This window comes from Cryptomeria japonica, chromosome 3 (genome assembly GCF_030272615.1).
Source record: "Cryptomeria japonica chromosome 3, Sugi_1.0, whole genome shotgun sequence".
Classification (NCBI taxonomy): Eukaryota; Viridiplantae; Streptophyta; class Pinopsida; order Cupressales; family Cupressaceae; genus Cryptomeria; species Cryptomeria japonica.
This window is the reverse complement of record NC_081407.1, coordinates 791,678,344-791,690,813: the sequence shown is the minus strand read 5'-3', so window position 1 is coordinate 791,690,813 and position 12,470 is coordinate 791,678,344. Positions and strand designations below refer to the sequence as shown.

Here is a 12,470-nt window from a genome sequence, read left to right as displayed (position 1 = left end):
GAACAGAGCTATTTAGTTTGGCTGAGATTTAATATCCATTGACATAGATAATCATAACCGGAGACCATACTCCTACCTTTTCATTGAAACACAATCCAAGTGTAGGTTGCAGACTCTCTAAGACTCTCACCCCTCTGAAGCTCATGCTTCTCTCTCATGGCAATTGCCCCTCCTCTCTCCAAACCCTTTCTGTTCCATCCACGAGATTGGAGATAAACCCCAAATTTGTTCTTAAACTTAGTAAAAATTAAGTGGGCTTCTCTAGGTGACCCACAGTGGAGACCTCCACCTTATTCATGGCCACTGTCAACTTCTCTTAATCCCCTGCGTGTTGAGCCTCTCATAGATGCTACCACACCTCCCCTGTGTCACATAAGCACAGGAATGGTTTGCAACTTTGCACTCTGATACGAAACGAAGGAGTGAATACTTGAACTTATTTGGATCAAAATAATACATTTATACAGAGAAGGGCATGTAGTTAGGAGAAAATGTAGTTGCATAGCTGCATAACCATCACTAACCATATGCACTAAATAATGTAATATATTAATTTGCTAACATAAGAATTATGTCACTAACCATATGCACTAAATAATGTAATATATTAATTTGCTAACATAAGAATTATGGTGGCGACATGTGAAGAAAAAAATATAAATAAAAAATAAATAGTAGGATTCTATCCTATTGAATCCCTTGGATTGACCTGATGAATTATTACTTTCTTCATGTAATATTATATCTAATAAATAGTGGTTGATTTACTTAAGGTGTTCCTCTGATATGACTATCCATATAGAGTGGTTCACCACATATGAAGAATATGATGGAAGATAATGATGGAAGATAAGTATATCTTGGGAAAATAGTTCATATACCATTGTTTGATAAGGAAAAGTACAATTATGTTTTAGTGATGGGAAATATCCTCTCTACTATTCTTGAATTTACTCAAAATTAAATTTGGTAATTAAGTTGATAGATTTTGGATTAAATGTAACATTTAATAAACATGATAATAAATTGGGGAGAGAGAGTTTGGTGATTGTGAGAAAGACAATATTGGGAAGTCTGTTTAGACTAGATTTTGTCACTATTTTTAATTATACCAATGTAAGAAAGAAAATTGAAAATATATGTATATTGTGGAATCATTTATTGAGCCACATTAGTTAAACTAGTTTAAAAACCACTCAGATAAAAAAACAATTAAGATAATGAAAAATTTTAATCTAAATGAAAATTTCTATTTATGTGAATATTGTGTGTTTGGTAAACACAATAGAAAATATTTCCCTTGATGGAGTTATAAAGTTGAGAGTAAATTATAAATTATTCATTTTGATACATTAGTTCTTTTATCTATTGATTCTGCTAGAAAATTTGATATTTTATATCTTTCATTGATGATGTTTTAATTTTTACTTGGATTTATTATATGAAACATAAATATGATTTTTACACAGCATGTAAGGACTTTAAAGTCTTAGTTAAACAACAATTGAATTATAAGATAATGGTTTTTAGATCTAAAAAATTGAGGGGGGGCACTATTCTAAAGAATTTGATTAATTTTTGTAAGCATTCAAGTATTATTAGATAAAATAGTTACTTAGTACACTCCTCAATAGAAATGGAAACGGATGGTAGAAAGGATTGACCAAATAATCATGGAAAGAACTAGAAGTATGGTAGTGGTTCATAGTGGATAAATTCTTGTGAGCGGAAGTTTTTTGTACTTATAGTTACTTGTTAAATAGATAATCATACACATCTCTTGATTTGACACTTGATAGCTAATATATATTTGTTTCTTTATTATTCTATCCTACAAACTAAACTATTAACATAATATTTGCTACCATATGTAGCCACCCATAATGTCTAGTCTCTTTGAAAAATGGTAGAATATTGAGAAAAAAAATATGTTCCAATGCCTACAAGCAACATTCCTCACCTTGGGAAGAAAAAACCAAGTATAAATGCATGAATGCTTCCTATTTCATATATTAATTGATAGGAAGAAGGATGAAATTGTATGATGATATTTCTAAACATTTCTAATGTGTTGCCATATTAGTGGAAGATGATAATTCCATAATGAAATTAGGTACATGCCCAATCAATAGATAAGGTGACAAACTAGGACTATATTGAAAATCATATAGACCAATCTCCAAATACAATAATTGTTTGAGAAATAGTTGTGATATAACTATCGTCAAGAAGATCTATGAATTTCCTTCAGTGCATACTCCAAATTTGTAATATGTGAATCATAAAATACATCTAATATACCAATCAAATTTTTCATCCCACAAAATTGAATTTAATAGACTATTATGGTTTTTCTAAGCAAGAACAATAGGATTACCATTCAATTATTTCACACAACGAATTAATGAAGGTAAAGGATAAAAAGTAATTGATGCAAGATAATGAGAATTCAAAGAATAGAATTGTCCTTATCATCTGAAAATATACCATGATAATCTATGATAAAATATATAATATGGAGATCAAATAATTATCAAACAATAAGGGTCCAAAATTTAAGACACTTAAACAAAGAGTGGACCTAAAGCCTAATGAGATATCAAACAAGAATCACCAAAAAAAAATCTAAAAATCTATTGAATGACCAAAATTCAGATCTAAAAATCTACTGAATAATAGAAGAAATTTTTGAGGAAAAACACTACTATGTATAGGAATGTTAGGTTCACTACTATAATGTATATGAAAATATAATATTTTACTATAATTAATATAAAATATTAAATTAAGATTAGCAATCCCTATGATTTGGAGCTAGAAAGGATAAGTTATATTACAAAGGTACTTAAATCAATGTGATACTTAAATATGTATAAATAAATATACTCGGTTCTCCCTTTAATATTATCAATCCTATGACAAATGTCAAAATAAGGTAGCCATTATGCTTGGGATTTGGTATCTAATAAATGGAAATATTTAAAACAGTAAATTATTTATTATATATTAAGTATAATGTTGTGACACAAGCCAAGCCCGGTATATGTAGAACTAAAACATACATATAATCATAATCCAAAATCACCAATTTGATCTTGCAATAATATATAATTAAAAATTATTTTCCTCTGCTTGTTATACCTATGTCTAAAGAGGAATGGTTTCTAAGGACACCAATGAAAATCTTATTACAAAGAGATCGGTTCTTATTTGGTACCCATAGGTGGGTCAATTTATTTATATTGTATAAGAGTTAGAGACAAAATAAAGAGTGCAATATGACTAGGATGGTGATGCAAGCTAATAATGTGGTTAGGGTGTTATAATGAAGCTCTCATGTGAATGATCCTTGATGATGTGCAAATAAATTAGGGCATATCTTTTTACACAACATTGTAGAGTACAATTCGGAATCATTCACACTTTGGTCAACTCATAATGGTTTGTAAGAGAAAGAGATATATATGCCTTTAAAAAAAAATAAGTTTGAGATTTAGGTCTCAAGTGTAAAAAGACTCTAATCAAATTCAACACTGGTGAATTTGAACTCTGATGGTGAATGGTGGAAGTTGAAACTCTTGATATATGTAGAGATGGAATAAGGCCAAAATAAGATTCTTTGTCAACTTCCATGAAAAAGTATACCAACTTATGCATTGGTCATTAGATTAAGACCAGTGCAATTAAAGTGAATTGAAAACAAATAAATAAATAATTAAAAACATGCATATACAATTTTTCACAAAAAAAAAATATCAATTCCTCAAAAAAAAAAAAAAAAAAAGCCTTTTTAAATTTATAATTAAATTCAGTGGATTGTTATTTTTATATAATAGATTAAATTTATCTAGTAGTGTAGGTACAATCAGCTTTTTAAAATAATAATTGACCCATAAAGATGCCATCTTGCATATATACCGTTTACCAGAATTGATCAAACATATCATAATGGAGGAGTGTCTAGTCGGTTACACTACTCATGCAATGCTATAATATTTTTAAATTCATATGAAACTTATCCGTATAACATATATGGATGTGAAAGGCACACATTTAAATCAAGATTGAATAGTCATTGAGTTGGAATTGGGTCGCAATCATGAATAGTTAATTAGGGTATCAACTTAATTTTGATCATGAATTCAGATTTTAGTAGTGTTATTGTGGACAAGCATTCAGTTATAAAGTTTAAACTCCTGCTGATGTCTGTGCGGATCCTCTGAGCTTGGCATCTTTAGTTATCAAAACGATTCTACTTTTCTTAAAAGGATTATTTTACTCCGAGTCATACAAACCATTCTACTAACCAGAAGAAAACCTTAGCTAATCTCATTACCAAAAAAAAAAATTGATTTTCCATGACACTCAAGTGATTGGACTTTTTCAGTGGATTGAAATGAGTGAGAATCTGCCACCTAAAATTAACGAATGCATTGACATCATATCCAGAGGTTCTACCCACTCCATCTAACAACACCAAACCAAAATATATTTTATGGACGATCATTACAGCTTCACATACAAATACAGGAAAAGAAAACATCACGTCAGCAAAACAGAACGTGAAAAGGATAATATTATATATATTTCAAATGAAAGCCACAAGCAGAGTGATCAATTATTTATTCAGAGACTCTGAGGGTTAGTTATCAATTGACCCTACAATTCCTCCTATATTTAGGGAATATAAAATGCAGAACCACCTAAAACTGTAAAAACTATGCTCCTTATTACCATAAAAAGTCAATATTTCGTTAGTTTATTAGAGGGTTAACATGACTCCTCTAAACATTATAGAAAGGGAATATGGGTCAGTCACCAAACGTGATTCATATAGCTTAAACAAATTCACCCAATACAAAATCAACACAACACCAATCTGTTTTATATATACCACACCAAGAGAGAATAGAATGAATACATGGTACCACAGCCTTTGACAGATCGTGACAATGAAGACCACTGTGAAATCAAATCTGATTCTGAGAATCGTGGCTTTGGGGTTTTCTCTTATCTCATTAGTTCTAATGGTAATCAGTAGCACCAATTATAAATCTTCACTCAGTCTTGAGGACTACAGCACAAGCTTCGAATACCATTTCAATAATTACAAGCCATTCAGGTTTACATACTGCTTTGATAGTTAACATGCATTTTTCACAATTTATGAAATAGTTGTATGAATGATTGTTTTTGGTTTTAATTGTGTATATTTTTCGATCATTCTCTTCATCTTCTTGATAATAGATCACCGATCTAAAAGCTCTAGATTGAAAACCAAAAGCTATCATTCACACATCTACTCTTTGTTTTTAAATTATTATTTCTGATTGAACTGTCCAAGAGCCTGTTTTAGGGCTAAATGTGTTTTTTTTTAGCATTGCAGATATGTTATAGTTGCTAACGAGTTAAGCTGTGTCTATTACACTATACGAATTATTCAAATTCTTGCTGGCCTGTCTGGAGGATATTGTTACTATCTAAGCTTTATCTTCGATCAGGTCTGTGTTTTATCCCAAAGTAAATTTGAAGAAGGTTTACAGTGAAGTTTTCTAGACATCTGAAATGAATGGTTATGATTGTGATGGAACAGGTGATGACCTACATAATTTTATCTAGTGCTTCCTCGGGCATAGGCTGCATAATGTTAACAAAAGAAATCTTTAGAGCGGGAGAGATATATGATAATAATGTGAAAAAGTTTCTCCTGTATGCATCAGCATCTGTGAGTATGCAACTTATGGGATTTGTGGTGATTGCAGCCTGTGCAGTTATGTCAGCCTACAGCCTCTCCTGTTACTTGTATACCACAATTTTGTGTAATATTGCTGATCAGGAAATCCGTGCTCACAATATTGATATTAAGTAGTAAGGAATTAGAGCCCAGTTCAAATTTCTTTCTACTTTTACAGGGACTGATTTCAAATCAGTCTATAGAGATAACATTGAGGTCTAATCTATAGACTCTATGTTTTATATTTATTTTTCAAATTTTGTGTAGAACTATTTTAAACAAATAACAACGTTATTATCATTCAATTATAAATCTGGTCAACTATTAAACCTAACCCCAAAAAGTATTCTAAAACAATTAAATTAATGCAAAGCCTGAAAGCATGGGCTTTATTCTATGTGCTCACAATATTAATATTAAGTAGTAAGGAAGCGCCCTTCTCAAAATTCTTCTACTTTTACTGGGACTGATTCCAAATCAGTCTATAGAGATAACATTGAGGTCTAATCTATATACTGTATGTTTTTTTCTATATTTTAAAAGTTATGTGTAAAACTATTTTAAATAACGTTGCTATCATTTAATTATAAATCTGGTCAATGATTAAACCTAACCCAAAAAATATTGATCTAAAACAATTAAATTAATGCAAAGCCTGAAAGCATGGGATTTATTCTACGTGGTTAGTAGATGTGTACAACCATTAAATATGTCTATGCAATAAAATACACAATGATTGTTGCAAAGTAGAAACCATTTCCTTCTATTTTACCAATATTTTTCTGCAACTTTACTTTACGGATACATATTTGGATGTAATGTTTCTCTGTGAAATCAAATCAATGTAATGTAACTGACTGAACAATATACTAAGTTTTATTTCAATTTTAAATAATTAATAACAATTTTACGTTTTATTATAGTTTAGTTAATAATAATTATTATTTGTTTTCTAATAAAAAATTTAATGTTGAATTATTTGATGTTCAAGAATAATTAATTTCAGCATTCAATTAAATTTATCATGAAAAACTTTTTCGGTATATAATTTGGAAAGTAAGAAACTAGAGTTTATTATTAAAAGAAAATATGTTTTATTAGACTTAACTTATGTTAATCTAACTAATTGCTAACACATTAACTTAAATGTTGATTTAAGAAAGTGAATGGAAAGTATATAAGATGTATTTATCTCTATGCTTTATGATGCATATTTTGGTTGAAGATTTTAAAATCTAGACTATCTTACAACTTTAATAGGACTTTTTTGTTTGTGTATTTCTTTAGAATTAGTTTAAGAGCAATTTGTTTGTCATGGGTGAAGTTTGAACCTCTAAATCCTTTATTTTATGGGAACAATAAAATGGGTGCAAAACCCAAATCTTCCACAAATAGGACTTTTTGAATATGTGGTACAAAAAGAATAAGTGTGATAGGAGTAGATTAATTAATATGCCAGGCCTAAGAATCTAATGTAAGAAAAGATTGAAAAATGAATATGACTTGGACAACTTGAAAAATACACAATGAAAAATTTAACAATATGAAAATGAAAATTCAATCAATATATTCATATTTAACAATATGAAAATGACTATTCAATTCATCTTCTAAATGACAAGTCAAAATTTAGTGCAACTAGGAAATATAAAATATAAAATATTATCGAGTTAATCCTAGGATTATGTGCATTATTCCTACAATACTTGTAATTGTAATGTGTATAAAATTTCAAGGTAATATGTTTTTAGGAGGGATCATTGATATTTGGGTGGTAATATTATTATTTTGTTTGCTTTCAATTCTTTTTGTTGCAATGTGTTATTCAATTGTTTGCTTAAAGAAGCTCAGGATCCCCTCAACTAAGTCCTTACAAAAATTTATCCTAGAAATAGTTGATGTAGAGCCACTTAAGGAATGAAGGTTATATTCGACATGTATTAGAAACTGGACTAGAATCAACAAATGCTAAGAAAAAGAGTGTATGGCCAAATGAACATGAAAAAGGTCTTGACTATTTATTTTATCTATTTCACTTGCTATCCAAATCATTGTGCAAAAGTGTAATATACCTAAGGAGGATTTGAAAAAACTTTCTAATTTAGATGGTCAAATTGATGATGCTAAGAGTTATCAAAATAATAATGAATTGATGAACCTTGATCCAAATGGTTTTGGTGATATCCAAGATTATATCACTGAGATTAATGATCAAAGAAGAAGGCAAGATAATTCAAATGGATCCCCTCAAGTTTTCTATGTCATAATAATTGATGGCTATTGATCCTAAGGTATGTAAAAAATGAGGAATCCTATAGAGAAATAAACTACGTAATGATAGAGTACAATTAGATTTTGATTATGTCACAGGGGAACAATCACAGAAAGAAAATCTTACGTGTGTATATCACTAGAAACTCGAATATAGTGAACATCAATGCTATTCAAAATAAATCAATGAGTTGAAGCATCTTTTAGTGAAGAATCACATCAATGTTCCTTCAACTATGACAATAGATTAATCATCTTCTTATCATTCAAAGTTAGTGAAAAGAAGGCAAAATCATTTTCTGAAGTTGAAGAGTCTAAATCAAAGAGATGTATACTTGATTCTAAAGCTTGACATCATAAGTCTTCATCACAAAGTATGCTCTATTTTTTATCTTTTTCATCACCACACATCCTAATGGATAATAAATCATATATGTATGTTTGTTGGAAAGGGTCTATAAAAATGCACAAATGATCATTTAATGATGTTCTCAATGTTCCTTCATTGTCATCTAATACCCTTCCTATTTATCACATCACACATGGTGGGGTGAGGAAGAGTTGTGATTTTACACTAGATTATATGATTGTTCAAGATTTATGTAGTAGAGATATTACTATATATATGGACATGGATCATCAATCTTAAGTGGACACCTTCTCATATTTTTCTCCTATTACTCTTTTGGCAGAAGTGCACACTTAAGCATCTAGTGTGGACACTTTTAAGCAGATACAAAATGGTCATTTAAATCGTCATATTATTTCATCAATAGAGGTTCTAGAGATATGTACTATTATTTCATCTCCTCAATCTCATATTACTACTAATGATACTAGTGTTTCCATAATAATGTCTCATAATGATTCTTTGTAGTTAGACATATATCATCTTTCACATACAACTACTTGGGATGAGTACATGATAAACATTGTATGGATTTTTTAATTCATATCTTGTTAACTTGGAGGACACTATTGACAATATTCATTTTCTTCTTAATGATTTCTCTTATAAAGTTGCATCATCTTCTTTATATATCATAAGGCCACTTTTAAACCCCTTTTTCCTTCTCCACATGATCATTCATAATAGTTTGGTATTGACCTAGAGATCCTTGAACAACATTTGGAGGATTCATCTTCATATTGAAATTATGTTCTACATTTTATTAGTGAGGCCTAAAACTCTATCTTTATTGCACGTGTTTTAACGCTAATATCTAGGTATCTATTACTATTACATTGTTTAATTAGGTAGTTAGCAGTGGTTATGGTGAACAGGAAAGTACTTAACGATTTCAGCTATGTCAACTTTACTCTGTCTATTTTAAATACTTTTGGTATTCATCAAATCATATCAATTGATCTTTTGCCCTCATATGGTATCTTTTGCCCTCGTATGGTATCAGAGCATTACGTGCATTACGTGTTCCTCTGACTGTGTATATCGACAACCACAACAAAGATGGTATGAAGTTGAATGTGATAGGAGACTGACATGGTATATAAGAAGGTAGAAATGGAAGATATTTGTAATTTTTTCTGAGATAGGTGTTCGAAATTTCTATTTCCCGCTCTTGTAAATGCTAAAGATTGGCACAATGGAGATCAGATGTAGCGATGGATATCTGATACTTTGATTCTATGGCGTGGGCTTAGAGAATGTGCCACTCCATTTCCTATTGGGGAGCAATAAAACTTACTGATATTGACATTAGAAATTGGTACAATGAAAGTGTCTCTAGGCTCGTGTGAAAGAAAGATATTGTGGCTGCGTAAAATTAGAGCATTGCTGTATCTTGTGTTAATTTGAAACGAACACCAAAAAGTAATAAAAAAACACAAAACAGCAGAGAAACTAAAATATAGAGAACACACAAAAACAAAAACAAGGGATAAGAGACACGAATTTATAGTGGTTCATCATAAAAGCTATATCTATTTTTAAGCATGGATATCTTTTCTATTAACTGATATTCAGTACACGACTATGTATGTCTATATATACATTTATTCAGGTATGAAACGAAGAGATTGGGAATGCGAAGAGTCATATGACCGTTGGGCTTCACATTCCCAACAATATATATGGTGCTTCGTTTCAGCTGTCACTTGCACAATATCACTCTCAACATTTTCTAAATTATCTAGAAATTCTTCAATGACAATATCAGTCTCATTAGCCAAAATCTTACATGAAGGCAAATCAGAGGTAGGATAAACAGCTCCAACTTCATCATAAAATTCTCCAAACCACAAGACCAAGACATTAGAGCTCGACACCACTCTTCTTAGTTGATTCTCTCTTCCATATCACCTCCTTCTTCTTCTTCCATCTCTACTCAATTGAACCACGGCTCTGATACCAATTGTTAATTTGAAACGAATAGAGAAAATAATAATAAAACACAAAACAACAGAAACTAAAATACTGAGATAAACACACAAAGACAAGGGACAAAAAACACTAATTTATAGTGGTTCACCATAAAGACTGCATCCACTCTCGAACAGGGAAATGTTTTCTATTAACTGATATCCAATACATGACTATACATGTCTATTTATACATTTATTCAGATATGAAACAAAAAGATAGAGAATGCAAAGACTCATATAACCATTAGACTTCACATTCCTAACATCTTGTGCTTTGTGAAGAATACGAGATAATCGTATTAAATGGTGATGTACACTGGAAGTGGTAGCAAAGAGTTTGTTGGATGTTATAAATCATGATATTTTTCATTTTGAATGGGTATTCCATTGAATTGCCAATTTGATCAATAAATTCCTAGCAGCAGCCTAACATTTGCTCGAGACAATTTAATTAGATAGACCCTCCTATAATTCATTTGATATTTATGACTGCTATTTACCGCCCATCACAAGCGAGTTGCATGGGATTATTCTATTGGAGTGTCAGTTACATTTGGTTTCAATTAAATGGTGTCTTGTGCCTCAGTAATTTTTCTTGCATGATGCGATTTGAAGAAGCAATCCAATTAAGGTTGAAAGTTTGATCTTTGTCTTGGGAAGAATGGCACGATTATTTTACAAAAACATTTCATTGTTGTAAGGTATGAAGAATAAGAAAGAAGTCAAAGAAAGTGTAACAAAATTATGGATGTCAGTGCTCTTTGAAGGGCCTAAGGAAGTAAAGATAGTCGGGTAATGCGCTTTACATTTGCAGATTTTATCAATCACAACTAGATAATTGTTTTGAAAGAAAAAGATGCACATAAGTTTGAATGCAATAAAAAGATAGGATTTTCCAATAATGTTGGTAGTTTGATTTGGTGTTGTAAGCAAAGGAAATGTTGAACTTTTGATTTTCTTTACATTATATGCTATTGTGTAAAGTGTTAAATGGAGATATTTGGAGTTTTTTTGTTTTTTTAGTAATAAAGTAAATAAGAGTGTGTTTTATTTTTTAAGGTATGTAGGTTCATCATTGATCTTAAAGTCAATATTGTTATATTTTAATCATGATAACATATGTGTCAAACATTTTTTGTGATTTTGGAGCCATCCATTGTATACTTGATAGAGCCTTTGAAGGTTTGGATATATCCTCAAATTGCTACGGTTTGAATGGATCTTCAAATAGTTATGATTGGACATTTGAGGCTATCTTTATTACACTTGACCAGCGTAAATTTTTGTAGCGAATTTTTTCCAATTGGTGAATAGTCGGGATCAGGTATTTTGAAATTGGTGAATATGATGATCAAGGGTCTTTCTCCCATTCGCCCAATTTTAATGTGTTTTGGGCCATAGGCAAAGTGTTTTGCCACCATCTTTTGGGGGCCATTCATATTTTTTAATTTTTTTCGCCAACATCTTTGAATGTTCCAATGTACATGCACCCATTTATTTGCCAATACCAACTAAGCAGTTCGATACAACAATCGTTTAGGAGGACCCATTGCACTAGCCATTTTGTAAGTTATCATTTAGGAGGACCCATTTTCTCCAGTCCTGTTGTAACTTAACGGTAATAATAGGTCTGTGATCACCTTGGAAATCAAAACATATCATTACTTTAGCTGGGGAGATTCACCCAGTTTCACTCAACGATGCCAATAGCCCACTTAAATTTGCCAAAATTTAAGATTAATTTAAAAATGCCCCATGGAATTCGCCAAATCTAGATTGGTATAAATACCGTCAAAAGTTGGTACTTTATTTACACAATTTGTTCTATTTTGAGCTCTCTATATTCAATTTAGATCATAGATAATTTGCTATTACAGACATTTCTATATAACGGACTTCGACAAAACCAATCTGTAAGTGTGAGTGAAAAATTCTTTTTCAATAAGATATGATTATTTATCTGTAGAGTTTGCGAATTTTAGTTCATTTTTTAAAAAATATTTAGTAGGGTTTCATTCATTGCCTAAGTAATCACGATACAGGGGTTTATCTTCTTAGTTCTTAGATTCTATTTCTTTCAGTT

At 30.6% G+C, this 12,470-nt stretch overlaps 1 protein-coding gene across 1 annotated transcript; it reads left to right on the top strand.

The window, feature by feature from the left end:
* The first annotated feature begins 4,933 nt into the window (after positions 1–4,933).
* LOC131069573 (CASP-like protein 4A4) lies at positions 4,934–5,935 on the top strand. Its single transcript, XM_058005075.2, has 3 exons — positions 4,934–5,122; positions 5,387–5,501; positions 5,594–5,935. The coding sequence occupies exons 1-3, from the start codon at positions 4,953–4,955 to the stop codon at positions 5,867–5,869; spliced, it is 561 nt and encodes a 186-aa protein (XP_057861058.2). The 5' UTR covers positions 4,934–4,952; the 3' UTR covers positions 5,870–5,935.
* Positions 5,936–12,470: the final 6,535 nt, after the last annotated feature.

Excerpts from the sequence above, each read along its gene's own strand:
- LOC131069573 (XM_058005075.2), top strand. The coding sequence starts at position 4,953 with ATGAAGACCACTGTGAAATCAAATCTGATTCTGAGAATCGTGGCTTTG. Across the intron at positions 5,123-5,386 it reads AATAATTACAAGCCATTCAG|ATATGTTATAGTTGCTAACG; the intron begins GTTTACATACTG and ends TTAGCATTGCAG. Across the intron at positions 5,502-5,593 it reads TAAGCTTTATCTTCGATCAG|GTGATGACCTACATAATTTT; the intron begins GTCTGTGTTTTA and ends GTGATGGAACAG.